Source organism: Crocuta crocuta, unplaced genomic scaffold (genome assembly GCF_008692635.1).
Source record: "Crocuta crocuta isolate KB4526 unplaced genomic scaffold, BGI_CrCroc_1.0 scaffold39, whole genome shotgun sequence".
Taxonomy (NCBI): Eukaryota; Metazoa; Chordata; class Mammalia; order Carnivora; family Hyaenidae; genus Crocuta; species Crocuta crocuta.
The window spans coordinates 3091024-3118155 of record NW_027533334.1 but is presented as its reverse complement, the minus strand read 5'-3'; the positions used below and the strand labels follow the sequence as shown (position 1 = coordinate 3118155).

Genomic DNA, 27132 nt, shown 5'->3' with positions numbered 1-27132 from the left:
TCAAAGTGGGTGAAAGGGAGTGGGAGATGCAGGCTTCTAGTTACAGAATGAAAAAGTCACAGGAATAAAAAGCACAGCATAGGGAATGTAGTCAATGATATTGTAATAGCCTTGTATGGTAACAGATGGTAGCTACATTTGTGGTGAGCACAGCATAACAAATAGAGAAGTTGAATCACTATGTTGTATGCCTGAAACTTATGTAACATTGTGTGTCAACTATACTCAAATAAAAAAGTTTTAAAAATAAGTGAAGTTGAAACAATCATTTTCTTATGTATCATATAAATCTGAAAATCACTAGAATCTTACTCTTGAAACAGTATCAATTACTTGATATTAAATTTGGTTTATGAATAACCTATATTTTTAGAGGCAAATCTATTTATTAACTTAGATCAGAAAAAAATAACACCCCCAAATGTATTTGAATTTTAACATAAAGTCTGCATCTAATGGAGTTTATATGGTTAGTTTAGAAGAACTTATTTAATTGCTTATTCTTTAGAGTTCCCTAGAGAAATTCTCATTCATCTCAGTTAGTTTTTTTTTAATATAGTAAGTAGATATAAGTAGCCAGTTAGTGAGATGTGAGTACGTTGAAAATTGGCACAGCTAATTACATTTTGACAGAAGTATCATTATTTTTTGCTATCCCTAAAGCTTTCATTTAGGCATATTAACTTGATGAAGTTTTGGTATCAGCATTATAAGATCATAGTCCCTAAGAAATGGAAGAGTTTTAGAATCATGCACCTTCTCAAAAATCAAGGATTATTTCTTATCATTTCTTTATTCCTAATCTCTAATATAGTATGTGGCATTTAGTTTTTACCTAATACATATTTTTTAAAATGATATATGAGTTAATGTATATAGTCTAAAATACAAACTCTCAAAGGTTAAATGGCCATATAGTTTCAAATAACTGATTAATAACAAAAACAGAACTAAGAAACCCAGATCTCTTTATGATGATATATTGCCACCACGCTAAATTATTTTATTTCTTTAGTCATATGTATTAAAAAATGACAAAAAAATAAAAGGAAATATGTATAATGGGCACACATATACAGAATATTGTGTAGGTTTATACCATGGTATTTATTTTGAGTGCTCTGTTTTGATTATGTATTTTACTTTTTAATTTTTTTAATGTTTAATTTTTGAGAGAGAGAGAGAGGGAGGGAGAGACAGAGGGTGAGTGGGGGAGGGGCAGAGAGAGGAGGCAGAGAATCTGAAGTAGACTCCAGGCTCTGAGATGTCAGCACAGAGACCAATGTGGTGCTCGAACTCAGGAGTGGTGAGATCATGACCTGAGCCGAAGTTGGATGCTCAACAGACGGAGCCACCCAGGCACCCCTGATTGTATATTTTAAACTATAGGAGTCTATGTTTTTATGTAGCAAAACCGAAATGATTTAAGTCCTAAATGTTTTATGTGTAAAGGTAAGCTATAAATGTAAAAAAAAAAAAAATCATGTCCACTGCCTAAATATTTAGGAAAACAGACCAGTTCCTTCATTTTCTGTAATACTTTATCCTTTATGGTTCTGGGGTAGAGTTACCCTGGCTATGCCTTTGTGTGACATTGAAAGGTGGACCAGTTACAGAGGCCATTATTGTCAAGCAGCCATTGTTGGCTGGCACACGGGCAGATATGAAAGTCTCCGTAGCTCCTGGCAAGCTCCTGTTAATTGACCACCCTAATTCTGTAGGCAGCTGAAATAATTGATGACAAATCCCCCGAAGATTCTTGAGATTAACAGCAGCTTCCTAATGAACATTTTGAGAACCCTTGTCTTTCGTTCTTCAGGCTAAGAACAGCAGCATTAACTTCTCTGGCCTTCACCACTTTGCTGGTTCAGTTGTGTACCTTTTGATTACTGCATTAAAGCCCTTACTACCTGGAAAACCTAGAGTGCCTTTGGTTTTTACTAACAAATCTTAATCAGTACATTGTCAGGCTACATTTCAGATACGGGGGAAAGAGATTTGATGACACAGGAAACTATAGAAGAGCAGGGGGCTGTTTCTGGGTTGGGTCATTCCACGTGGGTCCTTTCTCTGCTCTTGCTTTTAGGCCAAAAAAAAAAAAAAATTGGGTAAGAAATTGTGTAAGAAACTGAGCTATCCAATGTTGGCCATCTTTAACTTCAAATGACCCTACTTTTTTATTGTCTCCTGTTCATATGTCCTGGCAAAAATCTCTGTAATCATTATTCTGAACTTCTGTCATCTCTCCCCTGCTTTTCATGGCTAGCGGTTGGCGTTTATCTGGGTTCGTACCAGGGAAGAGGACGGTGTGCATATTTGGTTGACAAAGAGTATTCTGTATGATTATAAGGCCCACTACGTTGTACTACTGTTAGAGGGGCAGGTTGAGAACTTAATACACAGTCTCTTCTTCTGAGGCTCTGAGAAAGTATGAGGGGTCAGATGTGAAGACAAAGAGAAGTCTCATTGAGCTGGCCTTAATCTCAGTGAGGATGGAATAAAAAGAGCAGTTCTCTGAGTTCTACATTTTTTTTCTTTTTGTGATGAGTAAGTCATTATTGTCAAAAAATTTTTAATTGTTTATCTTAAGTTAGAGCAGTAAAGAAGGGCTGGAGATATAATGCAATGATAAAGATTTAGATGAACCAATACTCGGAGTGATATAGGTAGCTGCTGAATGAAAAATGACTTTTAAGAGCCAACATTTAGTTTTTAGCCAGAAAGTATTCAGCTCTTGAGCCAAATCAGTTTGGCTTCATTATGTTTTCAAGTGACTTTATATCCAGGTATCAAGAACAGAAAAAATGTCAGGTGGAATTTTTCAAAGCCTCTGAATAGCAATTGGGAGATGGTCGAAGTGTATTGAGCCGAGTAGGGAAAGCACAGTTAAGTCCATTTTGCAGCAAGAGAGTATTTTGTATCCTATTTCAGGGCATAAGGATACATACTCCATATGTATGGAGTATGCAGGCATTAAAGAACCATATCAAAAGTACCTTTAAAATTTCCTATTTGAACTGAATAAAATGAATATTAGTAAAACTTTTATTGTAGCATGACTGTACGAAGACTTTTTTTTAAAGTAGAAGTATTTGAATATAATTCGTCAACTCACCAGTGAATCAAGAAAACGTTGAATTGCTGAGACGTTGCTCTTCTCATCAGTCTTTTCCTTTGGTTCCTTAGGACACGAAGTCCATCAGTATCCAGAGATCAGAACAGAAGATACGACCAAAGAGAAGAAAGAGAAGAATATTCACAATATGCTACTTCAGATAACGCCATGCCGAGATCTCCATCAGATTATGCTGATAGGAGGTCTCAGCGTGAACCTCAGTTTTATGAAGAGTCTGAGCCTATAAATTACAGGGACTCCAACAGGAGAAGCCATAGGCATTCCAAAGAATATATTGTAGATGATGAGGATGTGGAGAGCAGAGATGAGTATGAAAGACAAAGGAGGGAGGAGGAGTACCAGGCGCGCTATCGAAGCGATCCGAACCTGGCCCGCTATCCAGTGAAGCCGCAGCCCTATGAAGAACAAATGCGTATTCATGCTGAAGTGTCCCGAGCGAGGCACGAGAGAAGGCATAGTGATGTCTCTTTGGCAAACGCTGAACTGGAAGATTCTAGGATTTCTATGCTGAGGATGGAGCGACCATCAAGGCAAAGATCTATCTCTGAACGCAGAGCTGCCATGGAGAATCAGCGGTCTTACTCAATGGAAAGAACTCGAGAGGCTCAGGGACCAAGTTCTTATCCACAAAGGACCACAAACCATAGTCCTCCCACCCCGCGGAGGAGCCCCATACCCATCGACAGACCGGACATGAGACGTGCCGACTCACTGCGGAAACAGCACCACTTAGATCCTAGCTCTGCGGTGAGGAAAACAAAACGGGAGAAGATGGAAACCATGTTAAGGAATGATTCACTCAGTTCCGACCAGTCGGAGTCCGTGAGGCCTCCACCACCAAAGCCTCATAAATCAAAGAAAGGAGGTAAAATGCGCCAGGTTTCATTGAGCAGTTCAGAGGAGGAATTAGCTTCCACGCCTGAATACACCAGTTGTGATGATGTGGAGATTGAAAGTGAGAGTGTAAGTGAAAAAGGTAAGCATTGGATTCCAATCACCCTTTCCCTGTAGTCGATTCAGGAGGGTTTCTTTTTAGGTTGTATTGGTGATCGATATTTAATAGTTAGATATTACTACCTTTAAAAGTTTCTTAACGATGCTGGTTATGTGAAGAAAAAATTCACATAAAAGTTTTAAAAAGTGGTTATCTTCTGTTATTCTTGTGGAAGAGAAGTCTACTGATGTAAAAAAAAGCTTGTTTTGCTTTATTCTGAAAATTTTCTCGCATCTCTTGATGCTGTATTTTAAAAAATACCTGTTAGCTATAGCTGTAAAATAACGTTTTGTGTGCCTTTCTTTTGACAAGTAACAATATATATTCAGATACACTCTAGTGTATCTGAAAAATTCCTCAAAGTGTAAAGAATGAAATACAAACTGTCCATAATCTTTTTCCCCTAATGTAACCATGGTTAACATTTTGCTGTATTTTCTTCCACTTTTCCTATGCATGTATATGTTACATATTTATAAAATTGGTATCATGCTATATATAATTTTGTTCTGATTTTTTTTCACTTGATATCCTATCATTAACTTATTTTGCCAAAGCCATTAGCTGTTCTTCAGAAATATATTTTAAATGGCTGCACTAATAGTCTATTATACGGATGAGTACCACAAACTAACTATTCCTTTATTGGGGGGCGTTGCAGTTGCTTCCAGTTGCTAGCACAAATAATAATATAATGATTATATGAGAACTTTTGCCTAATCCCTGAGAATTTCACAAATATATTCATTCTATGATTCTTATAAACTTTTAGTTCAGAATACCAACTTGCTTTCCAGAAAGGTTATAACGCTCCATACTCCTGTCAGATGTGCTTACGTTTTGTCTCAAGGCACCAAATCTTTGCAGTTGCACAGGCTACAAAATGCTATCTGTCATTTTAATTTGAATTAGCTGTGCAGTTGAATGTTTTATATGTTAATTGGTGTTTGATTATCTTCTATGAATTGTCTGTTCATTCCTTTTATTTCTTCTGCCCATGTTTCTTATTGGGTGTTAATTAGTTTATCTCTTAATTTATAAGAGGTTTTTATATGGTTAGGAGTTTTACCCATATAACTGTCATCTGTTTGAAATGTATTTCCCATTTTAATATTTGTCTACTAGTTTTCTGTGGCCATTTGGAAATCTTGAATTTAATATAGCTGTTTCTGCATCTTTGGTAATTTTTCCCCATTTCTTTTATCTGTAGACACTCTTTATCCATCCCCAAATCATTTAAATATTTAGCTGTGTATTTTCTCATGTTTTTATTATTTACTTTTTTAAACTTTAACTTTTTAATCCTTCTGTAATGCCAAAATGTACCAGATATGTGAGTATCTAACATGAATCCTCTGTACCACCCACCCCTTGCACAACACACACACAATTTTCTGGCACCTTAGATGAATAATCTACTTCTTCATAAGAATCAACGGGAATCAGTAAATTCAAGAAGGCAGCTAGATATGAAAGTAACATGGAATTATTTTGTACTATATCAAAAGTAATTAGAAAAATGAATGGGACGCAGTTCTCAATCCGAGCAAAAAACAAAAAATGTGATTTAAAAAATAACCAGTAAAAAATGGCACCTGGGTGGCTCAGTTGGTTAAGTGTCCCACTTCGGCTCAGGTCATGATCTCACAGTTCATGGGTTCGAGCCCCACATCGGGCTCTGTGCTGACAGCCAGCTCAGACCCTTGAGCCGAGCCTGTTTCAGATTCTATATCTCCCTTTCTTTCTGACCCTCCCCTGCTCATGCAGTCTCTCTCTCTCTCAGAAATAAACATTTAAAAAATTAAAAATAACTAAGAACAAAGCTATAAAACTTATTGACTAACATAAAGGAAGATAGTCATTGAGGGAATAGGTGTTCATTTCATGCTCCTAATTGTGAAGGCTAAGTATTGTAAAGATGGATGTTTTTTCTAAACACTGTCTTGGAGTTCATAAATTCTAGGCATAATCCCAACTGGTTTCTGTATTTTATTTTTTAAAATTAATCTGGAGGCTGTACAGAAGAAAAAAGTTAACTCNGGGGACGGTAAATTAGACTGACAAAAGACAGATTAAGAGATAAACAAGTTTGTTATCCTGTGCATTGTGCACAGGATACCTGTGGGAGCTCAGAGCTACATGAAACTTAAAGGGTTTGTTAGATTTGGGCTTATATAGTGTCTTAACAAAAGAACAATAAATTTTTAGAGAGTTGAAAAGACTAAGAAAAGGGACTATGAGTCTCTAGGGTAGCAAATCATGGGAAGGTAAACGTATGAGCTAACTCATGGAAGATAGGGTTACCTAGTAAAGTTTGCTACAGACTTCTCTGGAGTCATCTCTTACCTGATAAAGAGTAATGAACTTCTGTCCTTCCTTGTAGAGAGGGCACTGGGGACACATTTCCAAATTTATGTCCTACTTTTAGGCTAATAGGAGGAGTTCTTGTATCTGCTTCTTCTCAGTTGCCTTCTGCTCAAAATAATCCTTATGCCAAAGTGGCATAGTAAAACAAATAAATGACAAAAACATAGAAAGTACCACAAACTAACGGGGAAATGATAAATTATTCAACAAATGGGCTTGGAGAAAATGTAAATACAGTGAAGAAGGAAAAAAAAACCATATTAGAGCCTCCTTTCATACAGGTTGCAGTGAAATTATAAATAATAAGAAAATTGTGTTTATTAAAATAGAAACATCTGTACGAAGAAACTATAGATCTTAATTTTATCATAGAGCGTATAGAACGTTTATCTCCTAGAAGCTGTAATACTTCCTTAAGTATAATTCATAAACTTAAGTTTGGTCGTTTTCCGTGTTTGTCTGAGTATAGCATAATATTAAAAGGTAAGGAAAAGATAGCTTGGTTATGTTTGGTGGACTAGTTTAAATTATGTTGCATACTTCTATTATTCTTTGCTAAAGTAAGGTCTTCCGTTTTACTACTTAAAGGTATAAGAAATAGACACATAAAAATCTCACATAAATACAAAGCTATATATGACTAGAATTAAAATTTTATGTAACGCTATTTAGCAGAACTAAAGCATTGATCAAATACAGAAAGAAACTGAATGTCACATCCATAGCCTCCCTTACTCGAACCCCTTAGTAGACACTTAGATGTGGTTCTGCTTCTCATCTGCCTCATAATCTGCTTTACAAGGTGTGGTTTCTCCCGAGATGTATTTCCAGCAAACAATCATAAGTCATCTTTAGAGGAAGAAATTTAAATAAAAGAACCCTTTCCTGTGGGATATTACCCCCAATGGTAGTATTCAGTGAGGTGAAGTCACAGGTGTTGAGAGACTGGGACAGAGATTAAACTTTGTCATCTCTTGACTTTTCATCACAAGAGGAGCATTTTTGGTTATTTGTGCAAAAATCTAAAGACTTTGGAGTACACTACTTACAAAGATGTCTAACATTGTGATTCATAGCCATTGTGGGTAGTTAACTAATATTTTAAAATTCTTCCTAATAATGAAAAAAGTTTTACTTGCAGCATTTCCCCCGTACACTTAGAGGTGGACACATCATTTGGATGAGGATCAACCAACTTTTAAAAGATAGTTCTCTCTTTGCTTGTTTATCAATAGGCTAAATGACCCCAAAGAATGTGTTAAACAACTGAGATGTCTTTCTCAGTGTCTTCACATTTCTGTTGCTTTCATTCTTTTTTTTTTGTTTTGTTTTGTTTAATTTATTTTTAGGAGAGAGAGAGAGACAGAGCGAGCAGGGGAGGGTCAGAGAGAGAGGGAGTCACAGACTGAAACAGGCTCCAGGCTCTGAGCTGGCAGTCAGCACAGAGCCCGACGCGGGGCTCGAACCCACGAACCGCGAGATCATGACCCAAGCGAAAGTCGACGCTTAACCGACTAAGCCACCCACGCGCCCCGTGTTGCTTTCATTCTTGTGCACAACCTTTCAACAATGTGCAGAGCAAATTTGGATCACGTAATACAAAGTGTTAACCAGCATTGTGCAGATAGCGCCAGGCAGCATTATTATTGCAGAAGGATCCTTTGCAGGCCCTTGTATGTCACATTACAGCATCTACTTTATAGCAGGATCGTTCCTGATTTTTAAGTAATAAAAGTCTATTATTCACAACAAGCTTATAGTTTAATTTTTTCCCTCTGCTGTCCTATTGGCTTAGCTGTCTCCTCCACCTCCTCCTCCTCCTCCTCCTTTTTTTAAAAAATCTTTTTTTATGTTTTTTATTTATTTCTGAGAGAGAGAGGGAGAGACAGCATGAGCTGGGGAGGGTCAGAGAGAGAGAGGAAGATACTGAATCTGAAGCAGGCTCCAGGCTCTGAGCTAGCTGTCAGCATAGAGCCCAACGTGGGATGTGGGACTCGAACCCATGAACCGTGAGATCATGACCTGAGCTGAAATCAGATGCTTAACCGACTGAGCCACCCAGGCGCGCCCCACCTTCTTCTTTTTTTAACTTCACCTTTATTGGTGTTTTGGTGACTTTGGGTCTTTTCTTTCTTTTTTTTTTTTTAATTTTAATGTTTACCTTTTTGAGAGAGAGAGAGAGAGTGCAAGCAGGGGAGGGGCAGAGAGACAGGGAGACACAGAATCTGAAGCAGGCTCCAGGCCCTGAGCTGTCAGCACAGAGCCTGACTCAGGATTCAAACCCATGAACTGTGAGACCATGACCTGAGCTGAAGTCGGTGCTTAACCGACTGAGCCACCCACATACCCCTCACACAGATTTATAATAGGTGTCATTTCATTCACTAAGTTCTGTTAAATGCTGCTCATAATTACAATCTATGACTGACTGAGACATTATTTGTGAAACAATAACAGGATTTTATAAGAAGAGCATGGGTTTTAGAGTCAGAGGAGCTCACGTCCTGGCTGTGGAGTTCATTGACTGCATGATCTTCTCCCACCTATTTAACTACTCTAGATCTGGTTCCTTATCTATTAATATAATAGTGTGTTCATTGTTTGGTAATTTGTTGACTAGCAGATATTAAAAACATTTTTAGATTACTTACTAATGTTCTCTGACAGTCAAAAGTAGTCAAGACTTTTTTGAGACGACTTTCAAGAGTTTTGAATGAATGTTTAGTCATGGTCACATGATTGTGGTCATTTATATTGGTTGTGCCTCTTCTAAGATCTGCCACACATTGAACATGCCTGTAATTTTAGGTTAAGAAGAATATACTTTGTAATCTGTTGAGATATAATTTTGAGATGTAAATCAAGTGTGTTACTAAAGACTAGATGCCTATTTATTCCTTTTTCAGCCGATGATTTTTAGTGTCTATTATTTTTTGAATGATGTTGGATTAGACCTAATAGAAAATATAGAGATGAGTAAGACCTGGTTTCTACCCTGAAGAAATTGAGAGTCTAAAATAATGAGCAGTATAAGCCCGCTGTATTCGAGGTACTTTGATGTCAGAAAGAGAGGCATTGGTTATCTCCACTAATTTTATGTGATTTCCATGTGTTGTAATACTTATTTCTTAACTAGGAGATAGTGTGCTTTTCATGGTGCCATATTGATCACTTCCTCACAGTTTGTGTTGAGTTAGAAAACTGCAAACTAATGTTTTTCTTTTTTTGTCTTTGGACTATGGAAGGAGAGAAGTCTTAGATTGCTGATGTCGTAGTACCTCTGAATCTAATTATGAGATGTCTCTCTCAAAGGTTAAAATATATTTTTCATAACCTTTAAAAAATACTATTGACTTTCCACTTTTGTCTGATTTGGAGCTGGATAATTGTTTTGCAGGACTCTCTTGTGCATTATAAGGAGTTTAGCAGCATCCTTGGCCTCTACCTACTAGATACTAGTAGCATCTTTACCCCTAGTTATGGCAACTTAAAATGTCCCCAGATATTGCTAAATGTCTCTTGTAGGGCAAAGTTCTCCAAAGCCACCTCCACCTCTGTTTTTAGCCTCTTCACTTATTTTCCTTCTTTCCTCACTTTTAGAATCAAATGATAGTCATGGCCAGCATTAAAACAGAGAGAAAGGTAGAGAAAGAGAGAGAGAGAGAGTTTGAAATTGGATAGAGTAGAAAATATCAGAGTGGAGTGCATGGAGTAAGGGAAGTTGATCTGTAAAATGGTTTTTCTCTACAGACCCACAATATAAGATATATATTCCTTACTGTGGATCATGGCCAAAAATGTCTTTAAGCTTTACTCCCTTATGTAATAATTTTGTGATTCACTTGATGCTAGTGTTTCCTGCCTTCCCTCCACCCCCATCTCCTAGACCTGGAGAAAGGTCTAAAGATGATGTTCAGTGGCTAATTGATGTATTGTAAACACAGTATGTTTTCCTATTTGATATATTTTAATGTTAGTATTACATTGCAAGATATTTTTCTTAATTACATAGTCATGTTGTCAATCGTTTGCCCGACTCACAAAATCCAGTTTGGTTTTTTTTAAAGAGCAGTGAGATCATTGTGATGAGTTTGAGTTTTCATTCTTTTTCGGGTTCTAACCTGACCTATTTGCCTTGGTTGTTGCAGGTCCTTTTATTTCTTTGTAAAACCTTAAGGGGCTGGGCTGGTAAATGTTAGCATATATGTGTGTGACAGTCTTTTAAGTTATAAATTATGAAAATGTTTGATTCAGTTATTCGACTCTTGCAAGTAGCACATCCTTTAACTTATTTTTGGGATGAAGTGAGTGGAGATGTAAAGGTGGAGCAAACTGGAGAACAGACCCAGAGCAGGAGAAAGGGAAGAGAGGCTGCAAACCTCCAGAGTTAAGCATGAGTCTTAAAGTATTAAAAACAAACTCTAAAGATATCAGCTTTATATAGGGCTGAGTTTGAGTGTCAGTATCAACAGTGACATTTATCCCCTTGTATATTCACAAGTTTCTTATAATTTTTAAGTAATTAATTTACTGTATAAATTAATTTATAATTACTGTATAAATTAATTTACTGCATAAATTAATTTATTGTTTTTAAAGAAAATAGGCTATCGAAGTAATAGCCAATATACATTGGAAATTCAAAGAATATGTTGATTTATGTTATTTGAGACCAATTAAACATGTAAGGAATTCTGAGCCAAATGGACTAAAAAATATTTAGAATAAGTGGTAATAATGGGAACATTTAAAGATTTTTTCAGTTAGCTATTTTATTCCTAAGACTTTGACAAGTAAAAATTTTAAAGGTCACAGATGGATTACTTTCTTGTATATTCACTCCATCTGTTGATAAAATAATTTTATGTTGAATAATTATTCCAATTGTAATATGAGTCTTAGGGCTTCACTGTGACATTAAAAGAACTCAATTGTATCTAAGTTACATGGATATAAAATTAATCACTGTTTCTGTATTAGGTAACATTATGAAATTATTTCATCAAACTTTTTAATCACATGAAAAATCAAGTTGTAAATACATGTTATGAAGCTGATCTCAGACTTGAAATTATATAACATAAATATAAACAGATTAAGAAGTTAAACTAACTGAAATTTAATTTGTAAAGTGCATAACCAGAAGAGAACTTTTTTGTTTCCTGATATATTGTAGCACATGAAATGTTTAAGATGGTAATTCTTTCTCTTTGCAAAAATATTATCTTGTTAATTATAGATGAAACACTATGTTAAGCATTTGCCTAGAGGGAAAAAAATTATTTTTAATGGAAAATATAGCACTCAAGGTATTAAGAAAATTATCTTACAAATTTCACTTTGTGGGATATTTGAGATGGTGCTTAGCTAGTTGAGTGAAAAATTAAAAGCAAAATTAAATTATAGACAACTTGTTGAAGTTAGTTTGGAATATAGAAGTCTCTTTTAAGTTAGATTAGAATTCAGTAATTGATGCCTAGATATTGATCCTGGGTGGCTCATTCGATTAAACATCAGACTTCGGCTCAGAGAATGATCTCATGGCTCATGAGTTCAGGCCCCTTGTTGGGCTCTGTGCTGACAGCTCAGAGCCTGGAGCCTGCTTCAGATTCTGTGTCTCCCTCTCTCCCTGCCCTTCCCCTGCTTATGCTCTGTCTCTCAAAAATAAATAAACATTAAAAAATTAAAAAAAACAAAACAACCCTGATGATGAATGGAGTACCTGGGTGCCTTAGTCGGTTGAGCATCTGACTTCAGCTCAGGTCATTATCTCACGGTTCATGGGTTTGAGCCCCATGTCAGGCTCTGTGCTGACAGCAGAGCCTGCTTCAGATTCTGTGTCTCCGTCTTTCTCTGCCCCCTCTTGCACTCTGTCTCTCTCTCAAAAAATAAACATTTAAAAAAATTAAAAAAAAACAAAACTGATGGTGAAATATATTCAGTAGACAGAAAAATATAAAGCTTTGTGAAAAATTATTAATTGATACGTATAACAGAACAAATACCTTTAATGGTGTTACAAATGCTACAAGCCAATTATGTTTGAGTTTAGAAAAGCATTGAAATAGCAGAAAAATTGGATCTAAGACTAATTTAATACTTTAAGCAGTATTCAATAAATTCATTCATTCATTCTTTGTTCGATTCAACTAGGACATATTAAATGTCAATAACCTACAGTACTAGAATATGAAATATGAACTGTGAAAGTATTTTTATGGCCCTAGAATTGCTTTTTTGTGTAACGCAAGGAAGAACTTGTGCTGTAAATTTGACTGCATTTATGCTCACTGGGCCATCCAAGAAAATTATACATGAGTGAGGATTTTGTTTTTGTTAGCTCATGCTAGAAGCGATCTGTTTTCCTTTCTGGATATATTCCTGAGAAGAGCTTTATCAGGAAATATTTGGGATATGTTTCAAAGCAGAAGGATAGCTCAAATTATTGCCATATAAAAACCAATCTCCATGGAATAGCTTATCTGCCTCTTTCTATGAGGCTGAGTCTTAGCTTTGTTAAGAACTCTTTCAGAAGTGATTAAAGTGAGCCTGACATAATAAAGCTCAAGTATGGATTCCGGCTGTATAAGACTGTTGTTAGTTTTATTAACAGAGGACCTGATGAAATATATGTAAAGGTTTAATTTCATGGGAATATAAGCTGCTCCTGAGACTTTTGTACAAACCTTGAAATAATAATTATAAATAATTCATGGAATGGAGTGTTGAATAAAATAGTAGGATCTATGAAAATCACAAACTTGAATGAACTTGAATGGATGACTAAGACAATAACAATTTAGACTATATGTAAGAAGAAGGACGTCAAAATAAGGAATTGGCTAAAAGAATAAAAGATGTTAGAATTGTGGGTTAAGAATAAATAGATATGAATGAAATACTTTCCAGTATCTTCAAACCAAATGTATTTTACATTTTATAACGTAAATATAAAATGATTATATTTTATAAAACAGTACACATATTCACAGGTGTTTGTGTGCACGTGCACACACGCATGCATGCGTGTGCAGTGTCAAACGAGCAGATGGAGCTTTAAATTTTATTTAAAATTTTTTATTTTTCTTTTGAGAGAGAGAGACAGCACAAGTCAGGGAGGGGCAGAGAAAGAGACACACACAGAATCCAAAGCTGGTTCCAGGCTATGAGCTGTCAGCACAAATCCCCACACAGGGCTGGACCTCACAAACCATGAGATCATGACCTGAGCTGAAGGTGGAAGCTTAACCGATTGAACTACTCAGGTGCCCCTAAATTTTATTCTTAGAGATGATTCTATAAGCTACTTTATTTCAGCACATCCTGTATTTATTGAGAATTTTTTAAAGAAAAAATTTATTTCCCATGAGACTACTAACCTGTGTTTTTTTTTTTTTTTAACTCTCTACTTATTTCAGTGTATGTATCCATAGAAGATACAGACTATTTAAAACTCCAACCATGGGGCACCTTGGTGGCCTAGTCGATTGAGCGCCCGATTTCGGCTCAGGTAGTGATCTCGTTTGTGGGTTCGAGCCCTGCATCAGGCTCTGTGCTAACAGCTCAGAGCCTTGAGCCTGGTTCAGATTCTGGGTCTCCCTTTCTCTCTGCCCCTCCCCTGCTCACACTTTGTCTCTCTCTCACTCTCAAAATAAATACATGGTTAAAAAATTTAAAAACAATATCCAACCACAATATAATTATCACACTTTAAGTATTCTAAATATGAAATATCCACTCAGTGTGTACATTTCCCCACTTACAATTTTGTAATTTAATTAATTAATTTTTTTTAATTTACATTCAAGTTAGTATATAGTGTGACAATGATTTCAGGAGTCGATTCCTTAATGCCCCTTATAACCTGTGCTTTGTAATTAAGGATACCTAGGGTTTGGGGTGCCTGGGTGCTTCAGTGGTTAAGCGTCTGAATCTTGATCTCAGCTTCGGTCTTGATCTCAGGGTGGTGAGTTCAAGCCCCGTGTGGGCTCCATGCTTGGTATATAGTCTACCTTTAAAAAAAAAAAAAGGTACTTAGCGTTCAATTCACCTGGAATTTGTGTCCCTTATCCTATTGTTGCCATGGTAGCAGAGGGTGACTCTCTAAATTTTACAAAGGAAACAGAAAATATGTCATTCTAATTTTTAAAAAAAATTTTCTTTTGAAAGTTTATTTATTTATTTTGAGGGGGGCATGGAACAGAGAGAGAAACCCAAGCAGGTTCTGTGCTGTCAGTACAGAGCCCCATGCGGGGCTTGTACTCATGAACCTTGAGATCATGACCTGAGCTGATACTAAGAGTCAGATGCTTACCCTGAGCCACCCAGCCACCCTGTATTTTTCAATGATTGAATTGTCATTTCTATTCTTTTACACTTTTATTTATCTATTGAGAGTCCCTATTTATTGAGTCACTGTCCTCATATTATCTTGTGGTTCTTTGACATGTTTTTTTAAACATATATTTAATGGCTACTTTAGACTCTTTTTAATAGCTGTTAAATCTAGCATCTGGCTTCACTAAGAGTTAGTTTCTTTGCCCTTTTATCCTGGTTATGAGTCACATTTTCCTCTTTCTTTGCATGTCTCATAATTTTTGGTTCAAAACTGGACATTTAAATGATGTACTGTAATAGCTCTGATTTCTTATTCATTTTCCTGAAGATTGTCTTTTTTTTTTTTTTAATATTTTTATTTATTTCTAGGGGGGAGAGAGAGAGAGAGACAGAGTGAGCAGGGGAGGGTCAGAGAGAGAGGGAGACACAGACTCTGAAACAGGCTCCAGGCTCTGAGCTGGCAGTCAGCACAGAGCCCGATGCGGGGCTCGAAGCCATGAACCGCGAGATCATGACCTAAGTGAAAGTCGGACGCTTAACTGACTAAGCCACCCAGGCGCCCCTCCTGAAGATTGTCTTGACTTTCTTTTCTTTTTTCTTCTTATATCTGCCCCCACTGTGGTATATATCCACTGATCTCCCTGCTCAGTTTGTTTTACTCGTGTGTGTGTGTGTGTGTGTGTGTGTGTGTTTGTGTATCTACTTTCCTATAGGTCATTCTTGTGTCTGCATAGCCTAGTTCTTAGCCAAAGATTTGGGGAGAAGTCATGCTTAAGTATTTTGAGCTTGTAAGACTTCTCCCCTTTGACAGTCAATCTGTGGATAGTGTGGGGACACATTCAAAGTTCAGCCAGTGCTCAAGTCACTCTTAGGTTTACTTACTCCCAGGCTCTTTGGGCATCTCCCTGAACATAATATAGTTTCCTAGTCAGCCTGAAAGTATGGAGAAATTTTCTAGCTTTTCTCTATGTGTTTCTCAATTCCAGTGTCTCCATGTAGCATTTCTGTTTGGTTTGCCATTTACCCAATACAGGACTGCAGTGTTAGGCTAGCAAAACTGCTCATTTTCTGTTTGTTTCCTATTGAGGTTGCCTTTTCTGGCTGGCAGAGCCATGGCTTTTCCTCTTCCCACCCCAACTCAGGTAGAAAAGGTGTGGTAGCAGAGCTTCTGGTTTTGCCAGACAGCCCCTCACTGCTATCGATCCTTGCTATAGACCCTTCTTTTGTATGTACTATGCCAGAAGAGGGTTCTGGGAACAATCCCAGGTAAGAAGGTAACAGACTTCTGTTATTCTCTGCTCTTCCAGCAGTTTTTTTTTTTTTTTACAATGTTTTATGTGTCTTTGATTTCCACACCATGCAATTGCTGTTTTTAATAATTTCATCTCGGCTTGTACTTGGTTTTTGTGAAGAGAACTAGTTAATACTTCGGGCCACTAAGCCAGGGCTCCTCGTTCCTCGTGACTTTGTGAGTGCGGATTCAGACAAGATTCAGTTGGGTAATTTTTCTTCTTCATGAGGTGTTATTGAGTTTAATTGGTAGAACTTCACTGGTAGGAAGGACTATTCTGGAGGATTCAAGGTGCCTTTGCTTACATATCTGGCACCTTGGCAGGCATGGTTGGAAGACTGCTCAGCTGGGATTCTGAACCAATACATCTGGCCTTTCAACATAACAGTTTCTTTTTTTTTTATTTTGAAAAAAAATTTTTTTGATGTTTATTTTTTGGGACAGAGAGAGAGAGTGTGTGAGCGAGCGAGGGGCAGAGAGAGAGGGAGACACAGAATCTGAAGCAGATTCCAGGCTCTGAGTTGTCAGCACAGAGCTTGACACAGGGCTCAAACTCATGAACCGTGAGATCATGACCTGAGCCGAAGTTGGACACCCAACTGACTAAGCCACCCAGGCGCCCCTCAACATTAGCAGCTATAACCTAGCCATTAGCCCAAGTCTCTGTGTCCATATATATTCTTACCTGTGGCACTTCTTTTTCTACACAAAGTGGATGACCAGATACACCATTCAAAGCCCTGTCTGTTGAAAGGATTTTCCTCAGTGATATCTTCATGACCACTCCTGAGTGGGACAGCAGCAGTTGGCTGGTATAGTTTGCTGACCTATCGATGAACTAGGCATGACTTTTGTCTCTTTTTTCTGCAGTCATAATGGCCCCTTATGTGGCCATAGATGTGAGCTGAGGAAGAAATGCTAATACAATACTAGTAGTCAGTATGTAAGTCTGGGCTGTCTGCACAGGCAGTTTACTTATATCCCCTGGCCCTACTTATGTTCAAACATGGATGCATCATTTCTGTCTTATAATGAATTGTTGTTTAGTGTGTCCAACTTTTTGATTTGTTGACCCTGAAGACCTTAGCTTATGTTTGGTACTTCTGGTTGTTTGGTCACTTGATCAGATCTTTGTCCCTCCCGGGACCAGGAGCATACCAGACACAGGTTTTCAGTGTAATTCTCCTCTACAGGCTGCATGGTCTTGATCCATAAACCTAGAAGTGTACATCCTGATTTCCCTCTTGAGGCTTGACATAAATTTCATGTCATCTTTTCTCACTATTGATGCATCTAATAGCACATTTTCTATTGCATCATATGGCCTAAGTGTCAGGGCTGCTTGCACTATAGCCTGAACTTAATCTGGAGCTGCTTCTTGCTCTGGGTTCCATTTGAAGCCAACAACCTTATATAATTCTTGGTGAATGAATCAAAGCAGTATTTCCCAGTGTGGAACACATTGCCTTCAGAATCCACAGACTGTCTACCAGGCATTGTGCTTTTTTTTTTTTTTCTCACTGGTGGTAGGCACAAGGTAGAAGAAATTTTCTTTTGCTTCGGAGGGATGATGTCATGTCCATGACCATTGGATGCCTAAATATTTCTCTCATGTTATGGGCTCCTGAATCTTTGGAGGACTTCTCTTCCACCCTCTGGAGAACAAGCTCTCCAATATAATTGCCACTACTTTCTCACTGATACAGTGAACCAATGTGATGTTCTGTGGAGTGTCCCTATGGCCTGGGTCTTTGGGGGTGATATTATGATAGAGGACAGTAGAATTAGTATAAACCTGGGAAGACTGTCAATATGTATTTTTGTCCACCCCAGGAATATGTGAACGATTCCAATCTGTCTTGATAGGGATGGGGAAAAAACCACATCTGTCAGTTCAGGGGCTTCATATCATATACTTGAGTCCATATTAATTGTCTCTAGGAAGGGTACCACATTGGCATAGCAACCTCAACTGGGGCTATGACTTTGTTGAGTTTATAATGATCCACTGTCATTTTCCAGGATGTGTTGATGCATCTGTTTGGTATTTTTTTAGGTGCCACCCTGGTAAATTAAAAGGAGGATATAATGTGAACCATCATGTTTGAATCCTTAGTTTTTAGTTTACTCCTTGCTGGTTGGGGAGGGCATTTTCAGAGGCTTTCACATGACTTTTCCCATTTGATCATTTTTTAAAATTATTGTCATTATTTTTTCACTCTTTTTTTATTACTTTTTTATGTTTATTTTTGAGACAGAGAGAGACAAAGTGCAAGCAGGGGAGGGGCAGAGAGAGAGAGAGAGAGAGAGAGAGAGAGAGAGAGAATCCAAAGCAGGCTCCAGGCTCTGAGCTGTCAGCACAGAGCCCAATGTGGGGCTCGAACCCACGAACCGCGAGATCATGACCTGAGCTGAAGTTGGAAGCTTAACTGACTGAGCCACCCAGGTGCCCCAATCCCATTTGATAGTTCTTAACCCCACAGGCCGAGGGACATTAATTCTTACAATACCAAGTCTGTCCACTTGGGGACTGCTGCAAATACTAGTGTAACAGCTGGATGACTTGGTAACAGCACCTGTGAGGGAATAAGGGCACAAAGACTTGCAAAGGAGAAGTTAAATTGGGGACAGGTGCTTCAGCTAAACCCACAGGATTTTGAAGCTGGGGTAGATCTTCAGAGATGACCTAACTGACGAAGGGGTCAGGAGGTCTGGACATGGCTACCCCCTGGGGAGGGAACATGACTTTGGGCAAGGCAGGTTTTGGCCTGAGTATATTTCTTGGGTGAAGGACTCCGCTGTAAGCAGTGAGCATGCAACACTTGGGGCAGCTTGAGGAACAAGTGCAATTATGGATGGTATACAACAGCATCCAATAAAATTTCCTTATCAAAATTGTCCCTGTGCTTTTCAAGAGGGATATAACAGTTCTAAGCATCCCTTACTCATATTCCCTTTTGAAACTGAGGAAAATTTTTCTAGAGGTCTCCTCTGTAGACTTCTTCTCATATATATAGATTTTGGGATGTGCGTGTGCACCATAATTGCTACTCATGCTGGCTCCTGACTAATCACAGTAGAGTTAGAATTATCAAGGTTGGCTTAGTGTTCACACTTCTAAGGAGACAGGAAATAACTGTTGGATAAATAACCAATGATGTCTTCCAGAGGGATTCATTGTAGGGATTATAGTGGTGCAAAACTGGAAATGATTCAGATGTCCTAAAAGAGTGTGATCAAGCAGGCTTGTACCAGCTTGTGAGAACCAGTTGTATGCATCTTCTTCTTGACTCCACATTCAATGACATAGTGTTGGTAGGTCAAAATTAGCCAGAGTGGAAGGGTTTGCGCCATAGAAATAGACAAATGTTACAAAACAGAGCCTGTTTTTGTCCCAGAAAACTGATAGTTAATTAATCACCATACCACTGATATCTATTTGAAGTTCTGGTAAACTGTGGAGCCTATGGAAACAAGGAAAATTGTCCAGGACATATTGTAAACTTTTTTAGAAGCTCAACTGAAAGTCTACTATGTTAAAATGACTTTTGTATATAGAACTGTAAAGAAATAAGGATAAATTAGAAGTCTTATTTGTTGGAGCAATAGTTCGTAGGAAAAATTTCATGTAGAATTTCATTAGTGTGGCTATAATGTCTATATAATAAACATGAAAAAAAGGGAACTCTGTTGATTAAATATTGTCTTACTGTATTCCATTTTTAGTGATCATCTTCCTGCCCATATACCCTCAGGGTACATATCAAAAATATTATAAATAGAATCGTATATACTGACTAGGTCATGCTTACTGCCTAAAACATGTAAAAAACTGTATTTACTTTATAATAGCATTCTTTTCTCCATACATTTTTCTCACAACTCCCATCAAATTTCTAAGGTGTTGACTTCTCATGTTTTGTGCCTCATCTTCCCTTATACTTAAATCAGATAAAATTAAACTAGTCATTCATTTATTATCTTCTTTTGGTATGTTATAGCTTACACAGATCATATAACTTCCCAGGATATTTTACAAGTTGGTAATGAGTATTGAACATGGTAGCAGTCTTTTCAGGAAATTCTAAGACTACCATTGATATGGAACCTAATAGGACAATATTTTATTCCTTGAGAAAACTGTAGAGAGGCTGCTTAAATGATTACTTTCCAAACATTTTTTGAAATGTTGATATCAAAGTATATTAAGTAGTCTCCTAATTGATTTTTTTCTGTCACAAGCAATGCTCCTCTATATAAAAGAGGAATTTCATTATATTATGAAATGGCCATTAGCACAAAATTAAGTTTTCAAAAGAAAGCTTTCCATCTCCAAAAGGTAAACAACATAAATGAATTAAGATTCCAGATTCAAATATTAGCTTGACAATATGTAAAATAATAAATGTGTTTTTGGTATGCCAAATGAAAATTCCCTTCTCTGCCTATTTATTAAGAAGTCAAGGAGCACCTGGGTGGCTCAGTCAGTTAAGTGTCCGACTTCGTCTCATGTCATGATCTCACAGTTAGTTCATGGGTTTGAGCCCCGCGTCGGGCTCTGTGCTGACAGCTAGCTCAGAGCCTGGAGCCTGTTTCGGATTCTGTGTCTCCCTCTCTCTCTGACCCTCCCCTGCTCACACACTCTCTCTCTCAGAAATAAATTTAAAAAAACATTAAAAAGAAAAAAGTCAAGTGAATACATTTGTAATGCTGGTATTACCAAACTACCATATTGGATTACATTTATCTATGGTGAAAAAGTGTTTAATAACATCTTTCAAACAAGACGATTTGAGCTATAGGTAAAGCCAAGTATATTCAAACATAGATGAGATGTTCTGACCATTGTTTAATTTCTATCTTATAATTGAAAAGGTTGACAGTCACTTTGACAGAATTATCCAAGTGAAAGAGTGAACAAAAACACACTAAATGCAGACTAAATATTGTCTTCATCTAATTTGTTTTGAGTCACCTGGAATTTTCTCTGTAACTTAATTATACTTAGCTATGTTCTGAAAAAATTCTTGTCTTTACATTTTATTCTTTTATTACCTATTTCTGAAATTGGTTCAGTAATTATAGTTTTCAGATGCCCCTCACCATACTCTCCCTCTCTGCTTTCTTTGTCTCTCTGCCTCCTTCTGTTTCCCCTCCTGTTCTGGTCTTTTCACCTTCTGCTTCTCTGTTGCCTATATTAACATTTCACGGACTTAACGTTTTTGTAGGGTGTCTTCTGTCAATATTTATTATTTTTTAGGTATGCTACTAAATTTCATATTGCTTTATTTAATCCTGCCCTCATTTGAAAGATAAGTGTGTTTTATATAAACCACATATTAAGGAACAGGTTCTATTAATGAAATACTTCTAATGTTAGAAAATTAGAAGGGCTAGTATAGGCACTTTCTGTTAGTATTAGGCTACCTTGAGAACTGTTGAGAAAAGGGATAATATGTTATACAATCTAATGCCTGTTTGCTTCTCTTGCCCCTGAAAATTCCCTTTTGGTAGACTTTATATTGAAATTAAGATCATATTTAAATTTTAAATTTAAATGTGAATTTCCCCAAGATGCAAGATATTTCAGGAGCACACTGTACATGTATGCTAACTTGACACACAAGTTATTTTAGCTAACTTGACAATAAATTATATTAAAAACTACTTACCATAAGAAATATTTCACATCACTTTCATTACTTCACATCCTTTTAATTATATTAAGTAGCTGGTTGGAAGTATATAATGTCACTGAATATTAGTTTGAATATATGTGTTATTTCTTAGTCATAGCCTTTACTGCATTAGGTATTGACAAACTTTTAAACCTTTTCAGAAAAATAGTATAACACACTATTTAGTTCTATGAATTATACCTATCAGCACATTAAAATTTATTATTATCTTATTATGGAAACATATTTAGGAAACAATACTTAATAATTTTATATAAAGGTATTAAATTTTATTCTATTTTGTAATGGCTTCCAGTTGTTAAAAATTGTATAAATATGATTTTGAAAATCATCATAAGAATAAAGACCCAAATAAAATAATTAATATTTGCATTATAACTGCCATGTAAAGATTTGCCGAAGAGAAAGGAATATTAGAATTAATCCTAATGTAAGAAGTCATTGAAGAGATAACTATTAGGTTTCAGATATAAGAATCTAGTTTAGGGGCACCTGGCTGGTTCAGTTGATCAAACAGGTGACTCTTGATCTCAGAATTGTGAGTTCAAGCCTGATGTTGGGTGTAGAGCTTACTTTAAGAAAAAATAGAAGCTAGTTTAATATAGAATATACAGTGTTTCTAGAAGAAAACTAATTTCTGCTTAACCCTCAGTGAAATAAGCATTGTGATATCAATACTCTCTCAAACCCAAGTTTCAAGTTCTGTTTATTTACTTCATGTTTATTGCGCTGATGCTATGCTAAGTGCTGTGCATGAGATCAACATAGCATGAGCCTTGGGAGATAAGTGTGTAAGGAAACAAGAGCAATAAAACATGATCAATATGAAAATAGTTAAATATAGGGCATAGATGTAATTCAGAGGAGGTAGAGATAATTCTACCTTGACTTATCAGGGAGGACTTTGTAGAGGAGTTGCCATGTGCATTGGGTTTTGAAGGTTAAATAGAATTTTCCAAAACAAGGTATGGGATGGGGATAGGTGGTGATTCTCCTCAATGGAATATAAGCATTGTGTCAGTAGGAACAACTTTTATGGAGTACTTATTATTTGCCAGACAGTGGTTAGCATTGAGGGGAGGAGGGCATATACAATGATAAAAAAGATACTTCTTTTCTTTAAGAAATTTATAAATTAGTTTGAGAAATTTTTGAAATGAGTCTTTATAAGCCATATATTATAATATGTTGCATTTCAATGGAGTTGTTCTATAGATATATCTTTTTTTTTCTTTTCATAAAGGCAGAAATGTCACCTTTCTTGTAAAACAATGAGTTACTGAATTAGGAAAGTTGTACTCTGGTACTAGATTGCCTGAGTTAAAATCCCAGTTCCTTGAGCGGTTTCGTTTTGTTTTAACTTATTTGTACCTCATTTGCCACATCCATAAATACATGTTATAATATTAGCATCTACTCCACATGGTTGTTATAAAGGTTAAACAGGTTAATGTTATATATTTTAACAAAAATAATGCCATACTAAAAATACCATTCTGAAATGTGCTTTTCTGACTTAGTAATGCCATCATTCATTTTACCTGTCAGCCTGATTCTTTATAAAAAATTTCCAATAATTTCTATTTGAAATACATTTTCCCTAGACATTTTCTGTTATGAAGAATGCCAAAATGTTGTTCTCACAGTTATTTAACTATTCTGTACTTCAAGTTCTGATAGATATCTATATGTCTACATTAACAATTTATCAAGATTTAGAAGCACTGTCAATAAAAAGAATATTTACTTAAAATGGTTAATACTCTTCTTACATTTTAACTAGAAAGTAAAGTTTAAACTATTTTTTCTATTACCAAGGAATAGAGAAGTACTATCTCAATTGTATTCATTTGGATATTTTTGGGGGAGTTAAATACATGACGTTTGGAATGAAGAAAACAAGGAAAACAAAGGTAATTTATAAGCTCTGGAGGAGCTGGTATGGTTGACAGGTTTACTAATTACCACCCCCCCTGCCTTTTTAAAAATTTTTTTAAAAGTTTTATTTATTTCTTTATTTATTTTTTGAGAGAGGGAGACAGCATGAGCAGGGGAGGGTCAGAGAGAGAGAGGGAGACACAGAATCTGAAACAGGCTCCAGGCTCTGAGCTGTCAGCACAGAGCCCGACACAGGGCTCAAACCCACAAACTGTGAGATCATGACCTGAGCCAAAGTCGGACGCCTAACCGACTGAGCCACCCAGGCGCCCCCCACCCTTTTTTTTTTAATGGAGAGGCAGAAAAAGCAATAGCTTGAAGATACAGGTGCTATTCCAGGCTCTGCCAGTGACCCCACTGTAATCATAGGAAGGTTATTTAATTTTCTGGGCTTCAATTTTCTCTCTAGAAAGAGAAAAATAGATTAATTCAATATTTTTAAAAGTGTGCTCAATGAAGCACCACATATCTGTGCTAATGTTTTGAGAACTACTGAAGAGGATATGAGGGCATGTCCATATGGGTAGCCATCTGAATATTCCACTTTGTTTCAACCAAGTTTTGTTCTTAACTGGAAATTTCCTGAGGTCGGAGAGGTGACAAGAGGCCAGGTAATGGAGGGCTCTGTAAGTCATTGCAAGAACTTCCGTTTTTACTCTAAGTGACATGAAAAGCCATTGGAAAGTTCTGAGTAACAAATGACTTGGTCTGATTTACCTTTTGAGGAGGTACCTCTCTTGATGCTATATTGAAAATAGAATGGAGAGGAACAAAGATGGTGTGCAGGGAGGAGTGAGGAGGCTAATCCAGTACATAATGGGAGATGGTAGTTGTACCAAGTTGGTAGTAGTGGGGCTGAAGAGGGGTAGTTGAATTTGGATATATTTTGAAAATACAGCCAACAGAATTTTCTTCTGGTTTAGAGGTGGGTCGTGAAAGTAAGAGATATGGGTGAAGGATGACCTGAAAAGATTTTTGTCTGAGGAAGTGGAAGGAAGGACTTGCTATTAAATAACATAAGGAAACTGTGACAAACACTGATACTGTTTTTGCAGGGGCGTGAGGTAGGTTCAGGGGTTCAGTTTTGTACATATTAATTTTGACTTTCCTATTAGCTGTCCAAGCAGAAATGATGAGTCAGATATTGACTATGCTAATCTTGAACTCACTGGCATTGTTTGATTTAGATACATAAATGTGGAAGTCATCAAGATAATACAGGCTAGCTGGGTCTGAGGATGCAGAGAGGGGTCCCCCAGGACCAGCCAAGAATGTCCTTGGCTTCATGCAGGATAGCAGTCAAATGCCAGCTGAGAAGAAATGAAAGCAGAGCTTATTAAAGATGTATAGAGAGTATAGACATGGACAGAGCACTTGGGAGACCCAGAAAGAAAAGAAGACTGAAGTCATGCCTTTGCTTGGAGCCTGGGGTTTTTATTGAGGACAGCGGTCTAGTGCACTTGTCTTCTCAGTAGTCCAGGAACAAAGAGTGTTTAGGTGTTTTCCATAAGTCACTTATGCCTTGGAACCAGGATCTTGATGAGTCAGTGGTCTGGGGAAAAAACTTCAGGACAACCCCACCAGGTCACTCCTTAGATGTTATCTGTTGTGCTGGAAGACTCCAAAGAAAACATTAGCTCCTTGACCTTTACAAGGAAGACATATATTATCTGTTCTATAATGCCTGGGTAAGGTCGGGATATAGGGATATAGGTCCTCGCAAAAATAGAAGCAGGAAAAGCAGCAGAAAAAAAGCAGTTTTTCACGGAGTCCCTTTAGTTTCCCTGTCTCAAATATATGTATAATATTTAAAACTATGCAACTGAAAGAGACTTCTGACGGAGTGTATTTCTAGGAAAAAGGAATTCTCAGTTCTCAGGATTAATTCCTGGAATACTCCCACAATTAGAAAGGAATGAGGAAAAATCAGCAAAGGAAATTGAGAATAACTGGCCAGGGAAGTAGAAGGAAAACCAGGTGAAAGTGATGTCTCAGAATCCAACTGAAGAAAGCATTCCAGGAAGTGTTGACAGTATCAGTTGCTGTTTAGGAGTCCAGGATTGATCATGAACCACTAGATTTAGCAATGCAGGAACAGGTTGCTGGTGTTGGTGACCTTGACAGGAGCACTTTTAGTGGAGTGATGGGATTAGAAGTCTGAAGTGAGCTCAAGAAGAAAATGGGAAGAAAGGAGTTGGAAATAGTGAAGATAGTCCGCTCTTTGGGCGAGTTTTGCTGTGTACAGGAGCAACAGCAGTGAGAAGGAGTGGTAGCTGGAGAGTGAGGGAGCTTTTTTTTTTTTTTTTTAAAGATGGGAGATAAGATGGCTCTGATGGGGTGATCATACAGAGAGGAAACATTTGATGATACAGGACAGAGAAATGACAATTGTTAGAGCCTTATCCTTTGGTAATGAAAGATGTGATTTAGTGCACCAGTAGGTAGGATGCCTTGCTAAAGGAGCAAGGATAATTTGTTCATAATCACTGGAAGGAAGGGCAGGCTATATGAAAACAGGTGCCTCTAGGTTGAAAATGTGATTGGTTCTGCAAGTGTGGAATGTCTCTTTGATTATTTTTTCTGAAAGTAGAAAAGGTAACGGGACCATTGTCTGTCAAGGAGGATTGGGGGAGATGGCTACCATGGATAGAGAAAATGTGGAATTCTTATCTAGGAGAGTGGAAAAGAGAATAAGCTAAGGAAATGTAGTATGATTGACTGGAAGAAATACAAACTGGCCCAGAATTAGTGGTTTTACATTTTCATGGAGACTAGTTTGTCTGGTTTGTGTGTGTGTGTGTGTGTGTGTGTGTGTGTTTATTTTTTTTCTAGATGAATTCATCTACCTGGGTCAAAACATGGATGTCTAGTCCATTTGGGCTGCTATAAGAAAATATCAGAATTTGGATAGCTTATAAGCCATAGAAATTTATTTCTCACAGTTCTAGAGGCTGGAAGTCAGAGATCAGGGTACCAGCATAGGTAGGCACAATCTCTTCCAGGTTGCATACTTCTTGTTTCATCCTCACTGAGCAGAAGGGGGCAAGCTAGTTCTCTGGGGGTTCTTTGTTAAGGGCTCCAATCTCAATCTTGGTGGCTCCACCCTTATGATCCAATCACCTTCAAAAGGCCCCACCTCCTAATACCATTATCTTGGGGGTTATGATATCAACATATGAATTTGGGGGCGGGCTGGGGGTTGAGGGGACACAAACATTTAGACCAACTTTTGGAGTAAATAGCAAACTGAATTGAACTAGTGTTTTGGTTTTGCAAAGTGAGTACCAGAAAGGAGATAGGCCAAAGGAATTTATAGTATTTGCAAGTGTGTGCAAATGGGATGTAAACTTTGTATGGGCATAGCTGGGGA

The 27132-nt window shown here is 37.2% G+C and overlaps 1 protein-coding gene across 24 annotated transcripts in view; it reads left to right on the top strand.

Moving 5' to 3' along the window:
• RIMS2 (regulating synaptic membrane exocytosis 2) overlaps nt 1-27132 on the top strand; it is a 598980-nt gene that overhangs the window by 270658 nt on the left and 301190 nt on the right. For all 24 annotated transcript variants that reach the window (XM_077748257.1, XM_077748267.1, XM_077748247.1 and 21 more), the window contains one exon: nt 3187-4112. In XM_077748257.1, coding sequence (XP_077604383.1) covers nt 3187-4112 — 926 coding nt within the window. The remainder of the gene's footprint in view (nt 1-3186; nt 4113-27132) is intronic.